At 53.3% G+C, this 24582-nt stretch overlaps 1 protein-coding gene across 6 annotated transcripts in view; it reads left to right on the forward strand.

Annotated features, from left to right (window-relative positions):
* The window catches only part of PASK (PAS domain containing serine/threonine kinase), a 39347-nt gene that overhangs the window by 139 nt on the left and 14626 nt on the right, over positions 1–24582 (forward strand). For 4 of the 6 annotated variants that reach the window (XR_010944109.1, XR_010944110.1, XM_067739992.1 and 1 more), the window contains exons 1-10: positions 700–765; positions 10427–10683; positions 12438–12670; positions 13335–13505; positions 14222–14362; positions 14879–15013; positions 16824–17084; positions 18307–18457; positions 20481–20604; positions 22967–24312. Coding sequence is in view for 4 of the 6 variants with exons in the window: in XM_067739992.1 (XP_067596093.1) it covers positions 10461–10683; positions 12438–12670; positions 13335–13505; positions 14222–14362; positions 14879–15013; positions 16824–17084; positions 18307–18457; positions 20481–20604; positions 22967–24312 (2785 nt within the window). In the remaining 2 variants the exon portion in view is untranslated. Of the gene's footprint in view, positions 1–86; positions 568–699; positions 766–10426; positions 10684–12437; positions 12671–13334; positions 13506–14221; positions 14363–14878; positions 15014–16823; positions 17085–18306; positions 18458–20480; positions 20605–22966; positions 24313–24582 lie in introns of those variants that run through there. The other 2 variants (XM_067739991.1, XM_067739990.1) reach the window with 2 other exon arrangements.

A 24582-nucleotide genomic window follows, 5' to 3' on the forward strand; every position in this document is an offset into this window, starting at 1 on the left:
GGGGCCGCACGCACGGAGCCGAGCCTGCAGGAGAGCGGAGAGGAGTCTGGGAGCCGCTCTGGGCTCGTGGGCTGGTAGCCAGACACGGCGGGGCGGGTCCCTGCGTGGGGCTGCAAAGTGCGGGCCAATCGAGCGCATCCCCGGCCCCTCCGGGCCTCAGCGTCTGCGTCTGCACAATGTGCCGACATTGTTCCGGCGTCGCCGCGCGGACTGAGCCCGTGTGAAGGGGCCACTTCCAGTCAACGCTTAGCGCAGGGCGCCCGCGCTCGTTTCGGGCCCGGGGCCTGTCCGCTACCGGGTCCGCCCGAAGTGCCGGGAGAGCCGCTCGGGGCCCGGGACGCCGACCCGGCCACTGAGGGCGCAGCAGCCCACGTTGGCCCCCGGCTCCGCGGGCATCGTGGGCCGTGAGGGAGCAGCCCTGCGCTCCCCGCCTTCAGGTCGAGGTCTCCGAGGGGCGAGCTCCGCGCTGCTCACCCTTCCTGAGACCAGAGGAAACGGCGTCCGCGGACCGTGCTGGTGGAGGCCCTGTCTCTTTTGGCTCCTCCGAGGCGCCTTAGACAGACTCCGGTGCGTCCCTAGCAACCGTTAGCGCGGGCGTCTCCTCCCGGGCTCGCTGCGTCCCCGCCCACGGGCGCTAGCGGTTGGCCCGTGAGTACTGTCAGTCGGCATCGGTCGCTCTGCCATTGGTCGGTGGGGCTAGAGGCGCGGATGGGCTCCCTCCCGGCGGGTGTTGGGAGGTCGGCGCGTGACTCTCTGCGGCGTCAGGTGAGCTACCCGCACAGGGGGAGCAGGCCCGCGACCCCGCGCTGCCCGCGTGCCCGTCCGCTTGCCGCCCTGCGGCCGTTTGCCCCCGGCCGCGCCCGCGCCCTTCTCTCTGCGCGCCTCGGGGTCTTGGCCTCGGCCTGGCCCCACCTGGCGCTCCGTCCTCGACCCTAGAGCGACTGTGTGTGCCTTGTCCCCCTACTGGAAGGGGGCCAGGAGGAGGCAGACCGCGTCTCGCTCTCGGCTCACGGTGCCCGGCACGTAGGAGCTTCTCAGTAGACGTTTGTGGGGCGAGCCATGGGCTGTAGCGCCGTGTCCATGCTTCCTGACGTCCCCACTACACACCTGGGCTTTATCTTTAACCTCCTCACCAGTGTTTCTTTTCCTAGACAAGGGCCGAGGCCTTGGGATGCGGTCTTGATGACTTGTATTCCCTTACGTACTTCCACGTCTCGCCCAGTAGTCCTATATCAATTCTATGTCTAATTTCTCTTGTGGCTTTCCCTCTCCGTCTTTCTGGTGTTGCTTTAAGTTAAGACCTTATAATTTTTTGCCTGGATGACTGTAACTCCCCCCTCCTCCCCCACTGGTCAGGTGACTTACAAGCATAGACCTCTAAATAAGATCCATACTGCTTGGGCCGGCGTAGGAGGCCCTGGGAATCCCAACCAGCTTCTCCAGGCCCATCCCCACCGACTCCTGTGCGCTGAACTCCTCCCCAAGGGCTCTGTGGGAATCTTTCACTTACTGTGGTTCTGCCTGGGAGGCTTCTTTACTCTACCTTGCTGGGCTCAGCCCTGCTGGTGCCTCCTCCAGGATGCCTTTGAGGACCTTTCAGGTCTGAGAGGTGCCTTTGCTTACACCCTCCCTCACAGCAGCCATCATCCTGGATACTCTGTAGGATTCCTTGATGCAAGAAACAGAGAGATAGTCTCAAAATGGGTCTGACGGTGAGTGAAGTTATTGGCCCCCAAGCCTAAAGTCCAGAGAAAGGCATGTTTTATGGTAGGTTCATCCAGTGGTTCGAAATGACATCTTGCCATTTTCAGCTCTGCTCGCCACCGTGTTAGCTTCATCCTGAGGCTGGTTCTGCTCTCGGTTGTATAGCAGTGGTGGGAGCATTTGGAGCTATTTGCTTCCTAGCGTTTGTTCTAGTGGGAGAAAGTCGGTGGCCTCCAGAAGTTCACCCATAAGAGCAAGGAGTACTATTCCAGAAGCTCCCTGCAAACCTCTCCTTCTGTTTGGTGGGGGGTGGGGAGTGTCACTTACACCTTCTGGAATCAAAACTAGCAACGGGAGTAGGATTGCTCTGAAGCACCATGAGGTGCTCTCTGGGTCCAGCTTCCCACATCTTCTGCTCAGAGTGGCTACAAAACAAAACAAAATAATACCCTCCCCCCCCCCCAAAAAAAAAGAAAACACACACACACAGCAAAAAAACAACACCTGTTCTAAAAACCTAGTCCTGGATTAGGCCTGAGTCAAAACTGAACTTGTAAAAAAGGAAGAGATGTAAGGCTGTGTGAAGCTAGGGTCTGTGCTCTCAGGGGCCAGCCTGGGGCTGTGGCCTGAATGTGCTGTGCAATGCTGAACTAGCTCGGCAGACTGCGAACAGCACAGGAGGCACCAAGGGAAAACGGATTGTCTTTTCTGTGTCCATTTCTTAATTTATCAACTTTAGACACTATTTACTTCCCCCCAGGAAGGACAAAACATTTTGTTCCCTCCTCCTCTCTCCACATTTCCTTCCTTCCTCTCTCTGTTTCTTGTCAGTTTTATTATACAAAGTAAACTTTTGTAATATTTACAATGTATTCTGAAGAGTTTTATTACTTTCTTTTACAAAGTAAAGTTTTATAGCACTTACTGTGTAGTCTGAAGTCGTAATCAAGTCTTCTGGGCTTTGTCTATAGGCTGGTTATAGAAGTGGAAAACTGAAATATGATCATGTTGTTGTTAGTTATTGCAGAATAATTAGTGCATTGAGATGCTTAAAGAAGGGAATATCAACCTGTGACATTTAAATGTTGCTACTTGAAGGAGAGCAACACGTTCTAATAAGTTTATTATTTCGCTTCTTTCTTGCTTCCTACTCACCATTTGGTTCATAGCCAGCTATTGCTTTTTAGGGTCCCGTGCGGGATATAAACGTGTACATGTAAAACATCTCAATTTTCCAGTATATACTAGTTGATTCATTTGCAATATGAGTCACAAATCAAAACAGTAAAATGAACGTGTTTAAACTCACCACTCAAATTAGGAACTGGGAGACCCTGTGCCATTGTGCCCTCCCTCATTGCAGCTCGCTGCTGGACCCTCATAGGACATCTCCTGCCTGAAGTTTGGGTTTGTCACGTAACTGTGTACCCCTAAACAATATACTTAGATGAGGGGGGTATGATAGAAAGGGAATCCTGTTGCCGATAGTCTTTCATAACTTGGTTTTTTTCACTTATATTGCTAACATTTATCCTTGTGTGTATAGAATTTGTTTTCACTGCTATAATTCATAGCATGAATATACCAGGATTTTAAATCTATTTTCTAATTACTAAATGTTTAGGATTTTTCTTTTCTTTTTTCTTTTGCCATTATGAACCATACAGCCCTGAACGTTCTTGAGTGTGACTTGCTACCTATGTGTAAGAATATCTATAGAATATAAATCTAAGAGTGGAAAGTACTGTCAGAGGAGAATGTTTGACTTAAATTGTTTTCTAAAGAGATTATATTAATTTGTTAGCCTTCCCATTGATCCACATCTTTATCAACATTTGGTATTAGAATTTTTAGGTTCTTAATTTTTGCTGATTTAGTAGGGTGTAAAATTGTCATGATTATGCCAGTAAAGTTAAGCTTCTTATCATAGGTTTATAGGGTTTTCTCTTGTGAAATTCTTGTTTCTATCTATTGCCCATTTTTCTTTTTCTTTTCCTTTTTTAAAATTGAAATATAGTTGGCATACAGTATTGGTTTCAGGTGTACAACATAGTGGTTTGACAATTATATACTTTAGGAAATGATCTCCACAATAAGTTTAGTAACCATCTGTCATCATACAAAATTATTACAATACTGTTGACTATATTCCCTACATTACATCCCTGTGACTTACTTATGGTATAACTGGGAGTTTCTACCTCTTAATCTCCCTCACCTATTTCACTAATCCCCCCAGCTACCTCCCTTCTGGCCGCCACCAGGTTTTTTCTCTGTACTCATGAGTCTTTCTGTTTTGTTTCTACGTTTGTTTTGTTTTTTAGAGCCACATATAAGTGAAATCATCTGGTATTTGTCTTTCTCTGACTTATTTTGCTTAGCATAATAACATCTAGATCCTTCCATGTTGTTGCAAATGGCAAGATTTCATTCTTTTTTTGACGGAGTAATATTCGATCATATGTGTATATATATATATATGTATGTCTATATAATTTTGTATCCTGTAACCTTACTGAATTCACTTGTTAGTTTTAATAGTTTTTTGGTGGGATCTTTAAGGTTTTTAATGTATAGTGTCATGTCATCTGCAAATAGTGACAATTTTAATTCTTCCATTCCAGTTTGAATACCTTTTGTTTCTTTTTCTTGTCTGATTGCTTAGGCTTGGACTTCTAATACTATGTTGAATAAAAGTGGTGAGAGTAGGCATCCTTGTCTTCTTCCCAATCTTAGACGAAAAGCTTTCAACTTTTCACCATTGAGTATGACATTAGGTGTGGTTTTGTCATATATGACCTTTATTATGTTGAGGTATATTCCCAGTATACCCACTTTGTTAAAATTTTTTGTCATAAATGGAAATTGGATTTTGTCAAATGTTTTTTCTGCATCTATTAAGATGATTGTAGGATTTTAATCTTTTGTCTTGTTAATGTGGTGTATCATGTTGATTGATCTGCAGATACTGAACCAGCCTTGCATCTCTGGGATAAATCTCACCTGCTCATGGTGTATGATCCTTTCAATGTATTGTTGAATTCAGTTTGCTGGTATTTTGTTGAGGATTTTTGCATCTGTGTTTGTCAGGGATATTGGCCTGTGGTTGTTTTTGTAGTGTCTTTGTCTGGTTTTGGTATCAGGGTAACGCTGGCCTTGTAGAATGAATTTGGGAGTGATTCTTGCTTTTCAATTTTTTGGAATAGTTTGAAGAAGATAGGTATTGACTCTTCTTGGTAGAATTCACCTGTGAAGCCATCTGGTCCTGGTGTTTTGTTTGTTGGGAGTGTTCTGATTACTGATGCAGTTTCACTACCAGTAATCAGTCTGTACAGATTTCTATTTCTTCCTGATTCAGTCACTTGGAACATTGTATGTTTCTAGGAATTTATCCCTTTCTTCTAGATTGTCCAATTTGTTGGTGTATAATTTTTTATAGTAATCTCTTATGGTCCTTTGTATTTCTGTGGTGTCAGTTGTAACTCCTGTTTCATTTCTGAGTTTATTTATCTGTACCCTCTCTTTTTTTTTTTCCTTGATGAATCTGGCTAAAGGTTTATAAGTTTTGTTTAATCTTTTGAAAGAACCAGCTCTTAGTTTCATTGATCTTGTTAATTTTTTATCTCTGTTTCCACTCTGATCTTTATTATTTTTTTCCTTCTACTAACTTTGGGCTTTGTTCTTCTTATTCTGTTTCCTTTAGGTGTAATGTTAGATTGTTTATTTAAGATTTTTCTTGTTTGTTGAGGTAAACGTGAATTACTATAATCTTCCCTCTTGGAACTGCTTTTGCTGTGTCCCATAGATTTTGGCTCATTGTGTTTCTGTTTTCATTTGTCTTGAGGTTTTTTTTTTCTTCTTTCATTTCCTCTTTGATTCCTTTATTGATCCATTGGTTGTTAAGTAGGCTGTTTAGCCTCCACATGTTTGTGTTTTTCCATTTTTTTTCTTGTAATTCATTTTTCATTTCATGATGTTGTGGTCAGAAAAGATGCTTGATATGATTTCAGTCTTCTTAAATTTACTGAGGTGTGTTTGTGGCCTTTCATGTGATCTATCCTGGAGAATGTTCCATGTGCACTTGAAAAGAATGCGTATTGTGCTGTTTTTGGATGAAGTGTTCTCCATATGTCTATTAAGTCAGTCTGATCTAATGTGTCATTTAAGGCCAGTGTTTCCTTATTGATTTTCTGTCTGGATGATCTGTCCATTGATGTGACTGGGGGTGTTAAAGTCCTCTGCTGTTATTATGTTACCACCTATTTATCTCCCTTTATGTCTGTTAATATTTGCTTTATGTATTTAGGTACTCCTAGATTGGGTATATATATATTTACAAGTGTTATATCTTCCTGTTGGATTGAGTCACTTTATCATTTTGTAATGCCCTTCTTTGCCTCTTGTTACAGTCTTTGTTTTAAAGTTTATCTTATCTGATATAAGTATTTCTACCCTAGCTTTTTTTTATTTCCATTTGCATGAAATACCTTTTTCTTGCTCCTTCACTTCTGTCTGTGAGTGTCTTTAGATCTGGAGTGAGTCTCTTGTAGGCAGCATATATATGGATCTTGTTTTTTCATTCATTCAGCCACTTTATGTTTTTTGATTGGAGCATTTGGTCCATTTACATTTAAAATAATTATTCATAGGTATGTACTTATTGCCATTTTGTTAATTGTTTTCTGATTGTTTTTGTAGTGCTTCTCTGTTTCTTTCCTCTTCTCTTGCTCTCTTACCTTGTGATTTTTGTGACTATCTTTAGTGTTTTGTTTCAATTTCTTTCTTTTTGTTTATGTATTATAGGGTTTTTTGTTTGTGATTGTCATGAGATTCATATATAACAACCTATATGTATATGTGATTATTTTAAGTTGATAGTTGCTTAAGTTCAAGTGCATTCTAAAAGCCCTCCATTTTATTCCCTCCCCATACCACATTTTGTGTTACTGATGTCGTATTTCACATCTTTTACTTTGTGTATCCCTTAACTACTTATTATAGGTATAGGTGATTTTACTACTTCTGTCTTCCAACCTTTCTACTAGCTTTATAAGTGGTTGATCCACTGCCTTTTCTATGTTTGCCTTTACCACTGGGATTTTTTTTCTTTCACAGTTTAAAAATGTCTAGTTGTGGCCTTTTCTCTTCTGTTTAGGGAAGTCCCTGTAACATTTCTGTAAGACTGGTTTAGTGGTACTGAACTTGCTTAGCTTTTGCTTGTCTGTAAAACGCCTTATCTCTCCTTCAAATCTGAATGTTAGCCTTGCCAAGTAGAGTATTCTCGGTTGTAGGTTTTCTCCTTTCATCACTTTGAACATATGGTGCTGCTCCCTTCTGGCCTGCAGAATTTCTGCTGAAAAGTCACCTGATGGTCTTCTGGGAATTCCTTTGTATGTAACCAATGGTTTTTCTCTTGCTGCTTTTAAGATTTTCTATTTATCTTTAACTTTTGACATTTTAATTACAGTGTGTACCTCTTTGTGTTCATCTTTTTTGGGGCTTTCTATGCTTCCTGGACCTGGATGTCTGTTTCCTTCCCCAGGTTGAAGAATTTTTCTGCTATTATTTTTTCAAATAAATTCTCTGCCCTTTCTCTCTCCCTTCTCTTTCTGGAACCCCTCTAATTTGAATGTTAATATGCTTGTAGTTGTTCCAGAGGTCCCTGAAACTATTCTCATTTTTATTAATTCTTTTTTATTTTTTCTGTTCAGCTTGGGTGATTTCTACTACTCTGTCTTCCAGATCGCTGATCTGTTCCTCTGTCATCTAATCTACTGTTGATTCCTTCTAGTGTATTTTTTCATTTATTGTATTCTTTAGTTCTGATTGGTTCTTCTGTATATTTTCTAACTCTTTGTTGAACTTCTCACTGTGCTCATCCGTTCTCCTCCTGAATCCTGTGGGCATCTTTATGATCATTACCTTGGAGTCTTTTATCAGGTGGATTACTCATATCCATTTAGTCCTTTCTCTGAGGCTTTTCATTTGGCATATATTCCTCTGTCTCTTCATTTTGCTAATCTTTATTTCTTTGTTTTAGGTAGGTTGGTTATGTCTCCCAGCCTTGGAGAAGTGGCCTTATGTGAGAGGTGTCCTGTGGGACTCAGCAGCACACTCCCCTCTGGCCACCAGAGCCAGATGCTTCAGGGGTGCTCCCTATGTGGGCTGCGTGCGCCCTTCTTTTGTGGTGGGGCCCGCTGCTGTGGGTGTGCTGCTGTGTGGAACTGGGCCCCAGCCCAGCTGCTTGTGAGGCCCAGCCACGTGAAGTGGCTGTGGGCACGCTGGTGGGATGGACAGAGCACCTGGTGCTACTAGGCTAGAGGGAGGATTCCAAAATTGTACCCACCAGCCCTGGTGTCAGCACTGTGGAACACAATCACAGAAATGGCTGCAGCCAGTGTCCCAGTCCCCAGGGTGAGCTGCAGCTGCCCCTGCCTTTCCAGGAGGCTCTCTAAGATCAACAAGTGGGTTGACCCAGGCTCCTTTGAAACCACTGCCTTTGTGCTGGATTTCAGAGTGTGTGAGAGTCTGTGTACAACCTTTAAGAGCAAAATCTCTGTTTCCTACAACCTTCCAGTTCTACTGAACTTAAGCTCTACTGGTTTAAAAAAAAATTAATTTCTGGGCTTCCCTGGTGGCGCAGTGGTTGGGAGTCCGCCTGCCGATGCAGGGGACACGGTTCCTGCCCCGGTCCGGGAAGATCCCACATGCCGCGGAGCGGCTGGGCCTGTGAGCCATGGCTGCTGGGCCTGTGCGTCCAGAGCCTGTGCTCCGCGACGGGAGAGGCCACAACAGTGAGAGGCCCGCGTACCGCAAAAAAAAAAAAAAAAAAAAAAAAATTAATTTCTGAAAAGCTGGTTTGATTCTTTCAATATCTTCCTAGTTATTTTGAGAAACTCTTGTTTGCTCACTTTTGTGAGCAAAAGACTCCATCTTTTATAGTTTTAAACACATTTGCAGTTATTTCTACCATTTAGTCTTCTTGTGTAAATGACTTTGTTGTTTGATTTTTCTGCAGACTTTCACTCATGGTATTTTGTTTTCTTATCTGTTTAATTGAAAGAGAGCATATTTGGTTAATCTTAATCTTTGGAAAATCTCAGGCCTCTATTTAGGATGCTTTGTTTCTGAGAGGATTGCTTTTGCCAGGATCTTGGGGGTGCTACTGAATTAGGGCCACACTGCCCCTCTTCAAGGGTCCCTGGCTTCTTTTAGGAGTCTAAGAGTAACTCTCTTGTCTCTTGAGGTGACTCACTCTCCCAGTTCTGGTTTCAGCTCATGTGTGTTGTTTTTACCTTTTGGAAGTTTCTCCTACTTTCAGGTAGCTCACAGATGCCATGGCCACCATATTCGTGGTGAGACCTAGTTGTTCTAAAATGCAAGGGCCACAAAGAGTTATCCAGTCCACTATATTCTTAGTCTTATTTTTTTCCTAGAACTTTTGTTCTTTAATTCATCTGGAACTAATTTTTGCACATGGAAAGTCATAGGGATGCAATTTTGCCCCAAACTAATTATTCTAATTCCATTGAGAACTAGCAGATCACAGTTATTAAGCACTTACAGTATGCCAGCCCCAACTTAGGTCTCTGAATCCTCACAAGAGTATTATGAGGTGTGGATTATTGTTAATCACACCTTACACATGAGGAAACTGGAACTGGAAGGTCAGGTGCTGTCCAGGGCCTCGCCGAGCTGGGGAACATGCTGGCGGTGCCCTACTGCTCTTCACTGTGTGCCAGTGTCCCTTCGCTCTGTTTCTGAGATTGACTACGTTCTATTGGCTATTTTTGTTCCTCTACCTGCAATGACCTTTGTTTATGTAGCTCTGTGGCGTGTTTTGATGTCATGATCCTTCCACACAGGTCTTAGTGGGACCTCTAGTTTTCCCTCTGTCTAGGGGGCCCCCCTTACCACCGAGGTCAGCGCGCAGCCTAGGTGGGCATTGCCAGGCCCTAATGTTAACTTCTGAGGGACCTGGGGCATGAGCGTACCAGAGACCCCACATTGCTATCATTGTATGCAAAATGATAAATCAGCCCACAGACTGTTCACTGGGAAAGGCACTGCCCTCCTACCCTGATGAATCTTTATGATGACTTTGCAGCCAGGGTGGGATGCGTGGGTTGGGCTTCCTTAGAGTTCTTTGCTGTAATGTGGTGGCATGGGAAGGGACAGCTGCCAGGTCCATCCTGTGTTGGGAGGCCTGCTGTTGAAGCTTGGTCTCCCTCTGCCTTCTTATCGTTGGAGCAGGGCTGCTCCTCGGCCTGTCCTTGGGTCGGTGGGTGCTGTAATATGGGAGGACTGATGAGGGGAAGAGGCCGGTGCAGGTCTGGAGAGTGGGCTCCAGGCCCTCTGGCCGGGAGCTCTGGGTTCCGCATGCCCAGAAGGTGATCCAGAAGTGGGGTGTAGGCTCTAGGGGCACGTCGCCCTGGCCCTGGCCTCCTGCTTCATCAAGGCCCCTGGCCTGGGCCTCCTGGCGGTGGGTCTGTACTGTAGTGCAAAGTGTCCTTCACGGCTCCTTCCCGCTCTGTTCTGGTTTTCCCCCCTCTCCTTCTCTCTTTCTCATCCCTTCCTATGCACTTCTCTCCGTCCGACTATCCTTGCTTCGTAGGCTCTGACCCAGGATGGCTCTCGGGCGCCTGTGAGTCTTTTGGGGCTGAGCTGAGCTCAGCCTTGTGAAGAATTAGTTGGCTGAACTGCCTTTGTTCTTGCCTTGCAGACGCTGATCCGTTCACTTCATTTTCCGGTGGACGATGGTCCCGCTGGCCCACCAGCTCCCGGTGGAGGACAGCGGCTCCATGGCCTCAGAAGAGGACCGCCGGGGCCAGGGCGGGAGCCTCTCCCTGGCAGCGCCGCCAGAGAGCCCTGCTGTGCAGACCGCCTCCGAGCCCAGCAAGTCCTGGTCCTTGGCCCACAGACAGCCGAGCAGAAGGAACGGGCTGTCGAAGCTCTGCCAGAGCAGGATGGCGCTGTCTGGTAAGCAGCCCTTCTTATCTCCAGGGGCGTCCGCCTTGCGTGTGAAGGTGGGGGCCACGCTTGGCTCCACTCAGGGGCTCTGCTCCTGCAGAGAAAAGGCCTTCGTTTCAGGCGATGCCGGCAGGACCCTCTCCTGCCACGTTTGTTCTGCTGTGATTCTTGTGCAGGAAACTCCTTTTCAGGCGGCGGTTGGAATTGGCCTGCGGTCCAGGGTCGGGGTTTCTCGCTCCGGGGTGTGTGAGACGGCCGGGCTGGGTCGGGTGGGCTGCGCGAGCCAGAACTCAGTTTTATTCACTGGGTTCGGCGCATGCTGGCTGACCGCGCCCAGGCTCCTGCTTTCCTCCCGGATGCAGGATGCAGGCTAACGGGTTAGACGGGCTTGCGGGCAGCAGTGCCCGGGGTTGGCCGAGAAGTGGGAGGTGCCACTGCCCCCCCTTCCTTATTTCTCTGCATCAGCTGGTGCCTGCGGGGCCCAGACCCAGCCAGGAGGAAGGCGCTGCTCCGCCTCGGTGGCTTATCGTCGGAGGGCGTACCTGGGCACTGGCAGGTGCTTGTTGGGGGTGGGAGGCCCGGACCACGGGGAAGCCTGTTAGGACGACGGGGAGGTGGCTGGAGCTGGGGGAAAGGGCTGCAGGGGAAGCGGGGGCGGGTCTGGTCTCCGGGAGAGGGTAGGAGGATCTGGAGGGGCCAGCTGTGCTCAGGAGACAGATGCTGTGGCGGTGGCCTCGCTGGTCTGTGAGGCGGGCAGGTGCCCCGGGAGTGAGGGCTCCAGCCGGGGGCTCTGGCCGGCGAGGGGTGGGAGGAAGAAGCAGAGCTGGCACCTCAGTGCTTGTCCTGAGGCCCGAGGGTGGTTGGATTGAGCTTGGCACTGGCTGCCTGGGAAGAGGAGGCCCCGGGCAGGTGACCATGTGGTTTCTAGCCTCAGAGGATGGTCAGGGTGGGTCCGCTGACTGGGAAAGCCAGGCGTCCCCTCTGAGGGCCCAGAGTGGAGAGCAGGGAAGAGTCCTGTTCGCTTGTTTGCTTTCTGAGCTGCTGGAAGGATGGAGTTGACATTCACTGAGCTGGGAAAGGGGGGAGCCGGCACCTGGAGCCCAGGGGCCATCAGCACACGTCTATGTGAAGTGTATATAAAGCCACCAGGGATGGTTGGAGGTCCTGAGGATGAGCCTGGGGTCCTGCAGTGTTGAGAGGTGAGAAGGTGGAGGGCAGAGGGTGCCCTGCTGAGGGCAGGCAGTTTGGGAGGAGGGGAGCGGCCCTCCCGGCCCAGCACTGCTGAGGCGTGGGGAGGGGGGGGCGAGGCCTGGGAGTTGACCGCTGGGACTTGGGAGCCGCTGGCGATGTTGCCGAGAACTGACTTTCTGGAGCCGCGGTGGGGAGTGAGCCTGTGGGTGAAGGAGGAGGGAGACCCAGCGCAGGTGGTGAGACAGCAGGGAGCTCTGGGGTCTGGGAGACTCCACAGGGACGGGTGAGGGGTAGCAGCCGGAGGGACTGTGGGTCTTGGACCGATGGACACGGGAGCATGCCCCTGGGAGGGGCGGGTGGGAAGGGACTTCAGAGGGTTGTTTGCACAGTGTTGAGGTCCTTTGTGCTTCTGTGTGGTGGTTGTCTAGGTGGCCCCTGGGGAACATTCAGATGCACAACCCTGCAGGTCAATTTCATCCTTGGACCCTTTTGCAGGAGCTAGAGGTGGGGACTGTGTGTTTTGTGTGTTGCAGCCACGCAAGGTTTAAAGTGTCCCTTCCTTTGCTTTCCAGAAGACAGATGGAGCTCCTACTGTCTGTCGTCATTGGCTGCCCAAAATATTTGCACAAGCAAATCGCACTGGCTGGCTGCGCCTGCGCAGGCAGACCTGGCAGGGTCCCTGGGCAGCACGTCCTGTTGCTCCCTGCTGCAGGGCTTGTCCTCAGGGTGGTCCACACCTCCGCTCCCGGCCCCTGTGTGCAACCCCAGCAAGGCCGTGTTCACCGTGGACGCCAAGACCACAGAGGTATGTGCTTCGGTTTGCGACCCAGCCGTGAGTTTGGGGTCTGTGCCTTCAACCTATAACCTGAAACAGAGGCACTTGAGTGTTTTGGGTGCAATGAGAAAAGGGGCTGGTTCTACCTACATAGTAGCAAAAGAGAGGACTTTGGAAACCTACCTCCGTGTTAATCAGTCGAAACATTGAATCCTCTCATCAAGGCAGAGATTCAAGGAAAGGAAAGCAGCGCGTTACCTATTCATGGTTTTGCTCGAGCACTGGCTCAACTAAAATAGGCCTGGATATTCAGTGTTTGAATTAAATGCATTTGCATCATGCACGTTTGTGTGCAAAGAGCTGAGACTGTCAGGCGGGCAGGCCGTGGGGCGTGCATCCCCGTCTCTCCCGCCTGGTCTTCACGACGTGGTGTGTGCATCTCGGCGGGTGAAGGATGGGTGGTTTCAGTCTCAGTGCCATTGCTGCACTGGCTGGTGGTCATTCTTGTTTCCATGCGATTGAGATGCCGGATGATCCGGGGCGGCTCTGCTGGGAGCTCGACGGCCGCGGGACGTGGCGGGAAGGACAGGTCACTGGGCTGTCCCCGCACCACCTCCTCGCTGCCTTCCCCTTGGCTGTCCGGGAGCCAGAGGAGCTGCTGGTGACGCGGGTGCCCTCCTCTCTGCGACCTCAGATCCTGGTGGCCAGCGACAGAGCCTGCCGGCTCCTGGGGTACAGCAGCCACGACCTGATTGGCCAGAAGCTCACACAGTTCTTCCTGAAGCCGGATTCCAACGTGGCGCAGGCCCTCAGTGAGGAGCACGTGGAGGCCGACGGCCACGCTGCTGTCGTGTTTGGCACGGTGGTGAGTGTGGGCCTCTCGACTGCCAGTGGTCACTGCCGGCGCCGTCCTGCCCTCAACCTTGGCATGGGGAGCACCTGGGGCGGCGGGGGGAGGCCGTGTGGGAACAGAGATGGTACTGCTGCTGGCCTGACGCATCCCCGGTACTCCTGCGTCGGGAGGAGCCTTGACCGCCTTGCAAGCCTGCAGGGCCCACACCAGGTTCCCGAGGAGTCGCACGGTTCTGTTGTCTCCCATCCACGTCTCCACGCCCTGCTTGTTTGGTGGTCTTGGAGGGGCTGGCATGGCTGCAGGGTTTCCCTGGAGCTTTGAGCCTTCCTGTGTGTGTCCAAGCTGGACGTTGATGGGCTGACCTGCATGTTAGATGCTGAGCCCTGAGCCTCAGGCACCAAAACAAGTTAGAGAGGACCAACTACATCCAGAAAATTACCCGTCCACGAGACGACTACCTAGAAGAAAATTCAGACGTTCAGCATGTATTGGTGTCTGTTCTTTAAGAAGTTACAGACACCGCTCTTTCCCCTGCTTTGTTACCATGAGGCTGAGGATGGAAAAAACCTACTCTTCGATAGATCATTCATTCACCCAGAGACTGTAAGGTTAGGTGTCAGAAGCCTTGTTTGTACTTTAGTTTATTTCCGAAACGTGAGGCAGGTGAGCAGCGGCCAGGAACGCCCACGTGCCAGGTTCTGGCCGGGTCTGAGCCCCTCTGCCCCCAGGTGGACATCGTGAGCCGCAGTGGGGAGCAGATCCCGGTCTCCGTGTGGATGCGGAGGGTGAAGCAGGAGCACAGCCTCTGCTGCGTGGTCGTGCTGGAGCCCGTGGAGAGGGTCTCGGCCTGGGTGGCTTTCCAGAGCAACGTGAGTCTGTTTCTCAACTGCGTGTCGCCTCCCCACCGGGGCCTTAGGGCAGAAAGAGGGCATGGGGTTCTGGGGGGTTGGCCCCCGGCAGCCCCCTGACAACCTGTGTGCACTTGGGCAGGGAACCCAGTCTCCCTGTGGCCCCGTTCCCTCACCTGTAAAATTGGGATATAATCCTGACACTCACAGGATTGTTTCAACACTTCAATAAAGCGATAACACGTACATCTGTCCGAGTGGTGGCTGAGGTGCAGACGGCCCTCAGAGGCAAGCGTGGGTGTGGTTGCGGTATGGGCTTCTGCGGGTGCCTGGAGAGATGCGTGTTTCGGTCCGCCCGGCAGAAGGAGGAAGACGGCGTTCTTTGTGCCGCTGCGCTTTGTGGGGGTCGGGTTGTGGGGGAGAGGTAGCACCGATAGCCTTGCCTTCAACTTGAAGACACAGAAGTTCGGTGAGGTTTAAAGCTGACGCGCAAGAAACTTTGATTACAAGGTTTAAAATGCTGGCTTTTCCTCCAAGGGAACCGTGACGTCCTGTGACGGTCTCTTTGCCCACCTGCATGGATTCACGTCTGTGGAGGAAGTGGTCGGGCAGCGCATCACAGACCTTATCCCTTCTGTGCAGCTCCCTCCGCCTGGCGAGCACATCCCCAAGGTAGGACCCCCGACCGCCTGCACTGCCTGGCCGTGGCTGGGGCCCTGTGGCCGCTGGAGTCTCTATCTGATGAGCATCAAGTTCTTAGACCCAAACCCCTGGCCTGCAGATGGAGGCCGGGCTTCCTGAGAGTAGGAGTGGCCCGTGCATGGACATGACGGGACGGGTTCCATTTAGAGGTGTCTGGGCTCTGCAGTCTTGACGTAGGCTCAGAGCCTCCGTGGCTCTCTGACTGACTGCTCCTGCCCCTCGGCCCTCTCCCTGGAGCTCCTGCTGGGGTCTCTTTATTGACAGGTCTGGGGGCTGAGAGGAGCAGGGGGAATTGGCAGGTGGCAGGTCTCCCCCCAAGGCAGGACTGCAGGTCAGACGGAGGCAGGTCTGCAGGTCAGACGGAGGCAGGTCAGTCGGCAGCTCTGGGGGCAGTGGAGCTTTGAGGCTGAAGGTTCTCTTTTCGTCTGGGTCCTCCCAGTTCCAGGTGCTCCGTTTACCAACTAGCACGCAGCCCTCACACAAGCAATCACGTTGCTGGGAATTCACCTGATGTCACATCCCAGCGACCGGCAGGGTCAGCCGGATGGTCGATTTGGGGCTGAAGTCGGCTCTGCTGCTGCAAGAAATAGCAGATTCTTTCGGGACACCTGTAGGCACTCCCTGGCTCTCCCACTGGCCTTAGGCTAAGAGAGCTGAGCCCTCTGAGGTGGTGCTTTGCTATTTTTAGGCTTTCCAGCTCAATTGGAAACCTCTCCCCCGTACCTTATTCTCTTTATGTCCTTTACTCTGTTCTAAAGCAGTGGGACCACTTGGACCCCAGAGCTCTGGACTATTTGGCAGCCTCTTATGCTTAACTGAATGTAAGCAAACCTCTGCCCACCCCAGGCACGTGGCCACAAGAGGTGTGTGCCAGGACGGCAAGCACCCTCCCAGCAGCCCCACGCTGGAGCCGCCTCACACCCCCAGCAGCAGGTGGAGACAGACACCCTGCCCCCTCTTTCCTCAGGGCTCCCTGGGGCCTGGGGTCTGGCCTGCACCCTTACCACGGGGAGCCTGGGGTCTTGAGTTCTGCCCCTGGTCAGAGCGCTGTGCTGATGCAGTGGGAGCTCCCCCCCGTTCAGGCCTTGGGCCTCTGCAGGTCTTGTGTCTTGCGGGTGGACCCTGAGAAGGGGGCAGGCGGTATTGAGTGAGGGGTAGACATGAGGCCTGGGCCAGCTTGCCATCTTGGGACCAGGAAGGGAGCTGACTCAGAAAGCCTCTGGTTAGAGGCCGCACCGTTGAGATTGGCTTGGGAGACCGGATACGCCCGAGTATTTGAGCAGAGAAACGTGATGCGAGGACTTGGTTGCGTGGGTGACAGAGGAGCTAAGGAGGCGGAGGGTGTGGGGGGGGCAAGCCGCCCAGAGGTCAGCAACTACGGGAAGCCACTGCCCCCCAGGCTGGAGGACAGAGGGCGGGGCTGAGGGGCTGAGGCCGCCTACAGAGGTGGGCGCTGGGGGGCACCAGTGGTCCAGGGTGGACAGCAGGGAGGAACTTGCTGGTGTTGCTCCCGCAGGGCTGGCGCCTTGCTTGATGGACCCTGTGTGCTCTGCGCTCAGGGCCCCCGGCCCGGCCGCAGCTCCCGGTCAGGGCTCTGCGTTCCCTGGGGCAGAGAGGGGTGGTGCGGGGAGATGGTGGAAGGAAGAGCAGTGTGGAGAGTTAGGTGTTTGGGGGGCACCCGCCAATGGGCGTGGGTGGACGTACATCTAAAGCAGCAAAGGCTCAAGGCTCGGGCCACAGGAGGTGCTGTGGTTAGCTCGGTGGTGTGTCTTTCTTTCAGAATCTCAGGATTCAGAGGTCTGCTGGAAGAGCCAAGGATGGTACCACCTTCCCTCTGAGCTTAAAGCTGAACTCTGAACCCGGCAGCGAGGAGGCAGCAGACGGCGAGGCGGCCCCTGACTGGGGCTACTCGGCCTCCATCTGGGTGTTTTCCACCATCAGTGGGCTCATCACCCTCCTGCCGGACGGGACCATCTACGGCATCAACCACAGCTTTGCTCTGATGCTGTTTGGTTATGGAAAGGATGAGCTCCTGGGCAAGGTGTTTCTCCCCCGCCCCGCCTTGGGGAAGCCGGTCTTGGCCTGTCCTAGGCCTGTGCTTCTGCATCCTCGAGCCCAGCTCGCCAGCTCTCCCCGCGGGAACTCGGGCGCGGAGAGGGAGGCCTCTGCTCACGGCCCTGTTCCCCCGCCTGCGCCCATTTATCTGGACCCCACAGGGAACACTTGATGACCCCGCCTGGGCTACCCCCAAAGCCTTTGGGTGCCATGTGCCCCCCCAGGAGAGGGAAGGGGCTCTCTCACCCCAAAGCCTGTCCCAAGCAAGATCGGGTCTGAGTTATTGGATGAGGGTGTGTCACAGCTGTGCGGATTCGCTCCACACCCACGGGCCGGGGCTTGTCCACACCTCCTCTGACCATCCTGGGGTCCGTTGTGAGTCAGCGTGGGAGGAAGGTGTTTCTAGAACCTTCTTCCTTGGATTGGGCTGGGCTCAGAGGGCAGGCGAGCATCTCAGGCTTCCTCGGAGTGGCTTTCCTTGGGTGGTCTCAGCAGTCCTCCAGGGCTTCTGAGGAGGGGGCACGGGCCCCCACTCGACTGGGGGGGAGTGGTTCATGCAGGAAGGAGAGGCTGCTGTGTGATGTGTTGCTCTTGACACCTGAATGACACCCCCGCCCCTGGCCACAGGCCCTGCACCTGGCTGGACTGTCTCCTAGACGTGGATGCAGGCCTGGCGTTCCCCACAGCCTTTCACCGAGCACCTTGTTCCCCACAGGCAGCCGTCCCCTCTTGTCACTCTTTCTGGAGCCAACCCTGCACCCCGTCCAGCCAGCCAGAGCTTTAACTTCTTTTGAGGCTCCCAAAACTGGTCCCTTTCTGTTCTTTAATAGAAATACTAAGAAACAAGTAAAATAAATTTTAGTTAAATTAAGTCAAACTTAGTTCAATTGAAGTTAATGAAAACGCAGTTAGAGTAACTCTTGGACAAGGGCTCCCCACAGGAACATTGGGGGCGCCAGGTCCTTCCAGGGAGTGTGTGGACGCAGTCTCGTCAGGGCGTACTAAGAGAAAGGGAAGCAAGTTTTGATTTCCGTGTTGAGCGTCCAGGGCTTCGGGTCTGCCAGAAGGAGTTTGACCAGGGTCTTTCCTAACCTTGTCCAGAGACTTGCTGGCGTTGTCTTCATTCTCTGCCCAGACGGGACGGAGGGATGGTTCAGTGGGTCAGTGAGGATTCTCACCAGGTTCTGAAATGTCCTTTTGTTTTCTAGAACATCACTTTCCTGATTCCTGGTTTCTACCACTACATGGACCTTGCCTGTGACAGTTCCTTTCTGCTGCCAGACGTGGCCAACTGCCTGGACGCTGGCAGACACAGTGGGCCTGGGGAGACCACTAGGGATGCCCAGCACACAGCCGAGGGTGAGAGCTTGCCGCCTCCTCCCAGGTGCACCTGTGGCCGCCCAGTCCCCGCCCCTGGCCTCCATGGGTGATGGGATGGCCGTCATGGGGACCCTGTTTGTGTGGGTTTGATGTTTCTCTCTGTCTCTTGTGGGCCTTCCGTGTTCCCAGGGGATGGGATACTTGTGTGCGGGTCTCACAGATGTGTTAGCGCGAGAGGTCCCCAGGTGAGTCACTGCATGCCTGTGTCCGCAACACCGGCCACTAGTTGGCGGTCTTATGTGAGTGATATAGCTTTATGTAAGTGGCTGAAGACCGGATTGATGCAGCATATCAGATGAATCCCTGAGTAAACAGTCCTGGCGGGATTTGTTTATTTCTAGTACTTTCAACATTTAATATGATTCCAACAAGTGGCCTGAGCCCCACCACGTGATGTTGCAGGCGCCGTGTGTGAGAGGGCGGCGCGTGGCTCCTGCTCTGGCTTTGGAGCTCCGGGAAGCAGGGGACCAGCAGCCTCCGGGGCGCCCACCTTCCCCAAGCAGGTTCAAGGAGGAGCTGCCCCGGCGCTGCCTCGGGGGCCGTCCCAGCTCCGCACCCGTGGGGTGTTGTCACATGCGGGCGCGTCCGTGGGAGGACGTGGTGTTTGAGTAGATGTGTGAGTGGGTTTCATGTGGCCACTGAGGGGGACGCGGCTGCGTGGCATCCAACTGGGACGTGGACCTTTATTGTCAGACGGTGTCCAGGTTTTAAAAGATGCTTTGTTAGGCTACTGACTCTCTTCAACCACTTTTCTTTTATCTATTTATTTATTTATGTTTGACTGTGTTGGGTCTTCGTTGCTGCGCGCGGGCTTTCTCTAGTTGCGGTGGGTGGGGGCTACTCTTCGTTGTGGTGTGCGGGCTTCTCGTTGCGGTGGCTTCTCTTGTTGCGGAGCACGGGCTCTAGGCGTGCGGGCTTCAGTAGTTGTGGCTCACGGGCTCTAGAGCGCAGGCTCAGGAGTTGTGGCACATGGGCTTAGTGGCTCCACGGCATGTGGGATCTTCCCGGGCCAGAGATCGAACCTGCACTGGCAGGCAGATTCTTAACCACCGTGCCGCCAGGGAAGTCTGTGACCACTTTTCTTAACATGGGGTTTCCTTCATTGTATCCGGGTTTTTGTGTCTGCAAAGACTCCTTTTTTTCAAGTTTTTTTCTGTATCGCTGATGCATTCCCTTTCCTCTTTTTCCAGATTTCCAAATTCTTCCTGGGATGTGTGTGTGTGTGTGTGTGTGTGTGTGTGTGTGTGTGTGTGTGTGTGTGTGTGTGTGCGTGTTTCTGGGTGCGTGGGGACGCGTGCTCTTGTTTATGGTGCCAGCCCGCCTGTGCCTGTCAGCCAGGGGCCGGGACTAAACTTTCTAAGAGCCTCCCCCATGCAGGCTGCTGTGTGGCAAGGACAGTCTTGCTCCTCTGACCCCAGTAACCTGTGATGTCCCGGGCCCTGGTGTAGGCAGGCAGGCGGAGGCAGGTGGCACACGAGCCGTAGGAGGTGACCAGCGCTCAAAGGAAGGGCACAGCAGGGGAGGGTGTGCCGTCTTGGGGTCTGTGAGCCGGAATGAGGCAGGGGCAGCCTTCTGGGAAAGTCAGCAGCGCCGGGCGTGGTGAGGTAGGTGGCCAGAGGGCCAGGCCCCAAGGCCCTGGGGAGGGAAGCAGGGCCCGGCTGCCAGGCCTTTGGTTTTTACCCGGCGTCAGAGCGGAGCCCTCGGGGGCTGTCGGCAGATGAGGGGCAGGTTCGACTCTGGGGTCGGTAGGTGCGGGGCCCAGGGCGGAGCAGGGAGAGCCCAGGGAGGCTGTGGGCCTGGACCTGGTGCCCGTGGGGCAGTGAGTGGCGGTCAGATCCGAGACCTGCTGTGGACGTGGGGCTGGCGGTGTGTCTGAGGTCAGGTTAGGCCCCCTTGCCCCCTGCTCACGAGTCACACGGGCCGAGGAGGTGCATTTCAGCAGGACGAGCCAGCGAATGGAAAACACTCTTTTTTTTTTTTTTTTTTTTGCTGTTGCTGCCAGATCTAAGGGTGAACACTGAGACCCCAAAGCCAGTGGAGAGCCAGGCTGCCTCGCCCAGGGCCCAGGTTCCAGTGGACGCCGGGGGCCGCCTCGCCTTCTCCCTCCCGGCGCTGCCCACTCTGGGGTAAGTCCTCTGGGGGAGGGGCGGGTGCGCGAGGGGCAGGGGGGAGGCACCCTGGGGAAGTGTTCAGTCCTTGGGAATGTTGGAGGTGACACCTGCTGCTGCCCCTCGCGATGGCAGTGCTTCTGTGTCACCCGGCCGGGTCCCTGCAGGCTCCGTGAGACGGGCCCCAGTTTATGGATAAGAAGGCGTTCAGGGAGGTTCCGGGGAGCTGATTCCAGCGTAATTTTCTCATTCTGTAAATAATTTGAATCTGTTTGCTATGCATTTTTAAATAACAAAGTTATTCTATTTAGAGGAGACGAGGTACAATGTGGAAAATTTAAGAAAGTAGAAATAGAACATCCACTTGCTCAGTTACCACAGTCCTGTTGTGCATAGCATTTTGGTTTGTTTTCAGTAAGTTTCTCTTTTTAAAACAGTCTCTTTGAAGCGTAGCATACAGTCATGCGCCAGCCTCTCTGGACCTTCTCCTCTCACCCTGGGAGGCCCTGCTCCCACGCCACTCGGTGTCCCTCACTGCCCTGGGGTCAGGACGCAGGTCGGAGGTGCCTGTTCTTGAACTTCACCCAATGCACTCCCTTATCTCCGGCATATTTTGTTCACCATTGTGTGAGATTTATTCACTCACACATACACGCTGTTTTCTAGTCTTGAAATTATGTTTTAAATACGTACTACATGAATGTGTATGTTTTTCTAAGTACAGAAGAATAATGGTGAAAAGTAGAAGTCCCCGTGACTCTGTCCCCAGAGAGAACCTCTGCCGTCAGTGACCTTGCAGGACCCCTTTCCCCATGTGCTTAGATGGAAGTGTGTGTTACATAGGCACGGGCAGGCTGCCATGCACACGTTGCCCTAAATGTGTGCACGTGCCTGGACACGCGGTGTGTGTGTCTCGGAGACCTTTCTCTGCAGCGCTGCCTCAGAGCCGCCACCTCACAGGTGGCACCATGGTTTGTGAACACGGCTCCTGTCATCTGCTTCAACTTCCTGGCCTTTTCCTATTTAACTTTTGGTGGCTGGAGCAGCGTGACTGCAGGCTCTCCTTGCTGTGTGTGTGCGTGTGCGCACGCACACACACACACACACACACACACACACACACGGTGAGGAGGGAGGATTCTGTGCTGCCTGGGGGCGCATGGTGGGGCCTGGGCTCAGGGGCACCCGCTGGTGTGGGCGCCAGGTGCCCGGCCCGCGTCGGGGCAGGTGTGTCTTAGCGATGGCTCACGTGCTGAGCGAACCTCAGTGCGGTGCGTGGGCTTGATTTTCTGGGACGTGGGTGGGTAACGAGGAGCTTCAACTAGATGGGCCATTCCTGCATTTCCTCTTCGCTGGACGTTTCTGGTCTCGCAGTTCTAAGTGTTTGATGCGTCCTTCATGGGCCAGTTACCGTCTTCTTCCTTCACTTGTCGCCTCACCTGCTGACACCGCAGAGGCCGTGTGGCTCCCCGGAGACGGGTCCAGGGCTGGCCTCTTGGCCCAGGTAGATGGTGGTGGTAGATAGAGGTGGCGTCATTCTTGCCTGGTCTCTGCAGGCCCTCGCCCCCTCAGCTGTCCCTGAGAACTCCACTCACAGCGGCCTCCTCTGTGGGACCCATCCTTAAGTGACGTCTTTCCTCTCCCCGCCTCTTTATGAGCCCCTGGTGTAACATTTACAGATCACCGCACGCCTCCCCAGCCAGGCCGGCACTGCCACTTTCTGTTGGCCTTGGTGCCTGCAGCTGACCTTGGGCTGACACGGGGCCGGCGCTCAGCACCGCCGGCCGAGTGGGTGCTGGCAGCGGGGCCGGCAGAGGGGAGTCTGGATGCAGATTGCCAGGTGGGCCGTGGCGGCCTCTTCCTCAGTGGTCCGCCCGTGCTGAGTGCGCTGGGGGCTTTGTGCTCCAGCTCTCAGGACCCTGGGGGCACGGCTCTTCCAGCCTCCTGCCCCTCGTGCCCTGCCCTCTCTGAGCTGTGAGATCCGATGGTGTTTGTAGCCATTGTGGTTTACCGCGTGCAGTGTCCAATGCCTCTCCTTTCTTCCCACACCTCCACCTTGCGGGCAGGAAGAGGCTGGCTGCACGGCTGTCGGGGTCCCACTCACCGCAAAGTGAGATTGCTGACCACAGCCTTGAGCAGAGGGTCCTAGGCACTCAGTGGCATTCTTGGATAAATCATTGCTAAGCGTGGATTTATCTGGAGAATATGTGAGTTGGTTCTTCATTTTTAAATTTAGTTATAAAAGTCTTTTTTTCTGTCATAAGTTTATGGCGTTAACTGCATGGTGCGGGTCTCTAATCAAGGGGAGCCCCTGTGGCCTCTTTTTATTGACTCTTCTGTGGCTCCTCAGTGACTATGTCATCCGTATAACAATCCACAGGGTGGACAGCGTCCCAGAAGGAAGCCCACCAGCCCATGGCCAACAGCCGTCACCCCAGGACCAGCAAAATATCCCGGAGGGAAGGCCGCCAGCCCAGGAACAGTCACTGCCCGAGGGCCGGCGAGACATGCCGGGGGGATGCCCGTCAGCCCCTGGCCGTCGGTTGTCGCCAGAGGACCACCGGAGCACTGCCTTAGAGAAAGAGTGGCTGGCAACAGCAGAGAGCCTCAGGCAGGACCTTCTGGGAGGAAACAGGTCTGACCCAGTGGACACAAAACCATGTGCTTCCCATGAAGATGCTGAAACACCAGTGCCAAGTACAGATGGGACCAGTGGTGCTGGAAGGGGTGGCCTATATCAGGAGACACAGCTGGGACGGAGGGGCTCGAGTGGTACCAGCGATTCAAACCACGGGGCTGATGCCACCAAGGCCAGGCCGCACGCTGCGGGTCAGCTGGCAGGGCAGGGCCTCCCGGTGCGCGGCCCTGGATTCGAGGCAGAGTGGAGCACTCAGCGGGGAAGCCCGGGCTCGGCCCCCAGCCCCCTGGGGACGGTGCAGCCCTTGCTCTCGACGCTTTCTTTGGATGAGCCGTGGCTGGGGACGTGCTTGATTAAGGAGCAGCTGCCTGCACCGAGCTTTGCGGGGCCTTGGGGTGTCTCCTGTGCCGAGCTGGTCCCCGCAGAGCAGCCCCCGCCCTCCGCCCCTGCGTCCTTGTGTGACCTGGGAGGCACAGACCCGCATGGCGGCCGCTCGGGCAGCTCCTCGGCCCGCTACACCCTTGCCACTGACCTGCCCGGTACCGTGGAGGCCCGGGAGGCTGGCGAGAATTCGTTTTCCTGGAACCTCAAGGAACTCGTTTTCAGCGAATGGACAGACCGAACTTCTTCGAACTGTTCCTGCGCTACGTCTGAACTCGGGGGGACCCGGTCCCATTCGCTGGGGGTCTCTGATGTGGACGTGAGCGGTTTACGCAGGCAGAGGTCAGAAGTCCTGGACGGCCGGGAGCTGTTACTGCTGACCGGCACCAACTTCAATCTGGGTGAAGGCCGGCAGTTCCGTGAGAGTTGTCTGGGGCTGGATGGAACAGAACCATCGCAGACTGGCTTGGTGTCCTCCGAACACTATGACCTGGGTGGCCGAGAGAGCCTGGACCGCGTCCCTCCTGTGTCGGGAGCCGGCCCCATGGATGCGTCCCTGTTAGAGGCACCCAGGCTGAGCCTCCAGGTCACCTCCACGCCTGTGAGAGCAGACGGCTCTGCGCCGCTTGGGGCCGCCCACCTGCAGCACGAGATCCAGGAGGGTGCCTACGCGGGGAGCTGTTACCACCGAGACGGCTCACAGCTGAGTACGTGCGGGTGGGGGGCAGGGAGGGCCCGGTCCCCCGTTGCCCTGCTGCCCCAAGAGCGTGGCGCAGCGGGGTCAGGGGGGCTTCCTGATTCTGGCCTCTGATGGGGCTTCATCCCCGGAATCGTTTTGGCAGGAATGAGGTGTTATATTAAATATAGAGCCGAGGTTAGAGTTTACCTCTTCAAAGTGAGGATTACAGGTGCGTGTGCCGGGGAGGGGGCAGCCCGGGGGCCCAGGCCCTCCGTGCGGTGCAGCAGGGGGTGGGCTC

The sequence above is a fragment of the Pseudorca crassidens genome, chromosome 6, assembly GCF_039906515.1.
Source record: "Pseudorca crassidens isolate mPseCra1 chromosome 6, mPseCra1.hap1, whole genome shotgun sequence".
Taxonomy (NCBI): Eukaryota; Metazoa; Chordata; class Mammalia; order Artiodactyla; family Delphinidae; genus Pseudorca; species Pseudorca crassidens.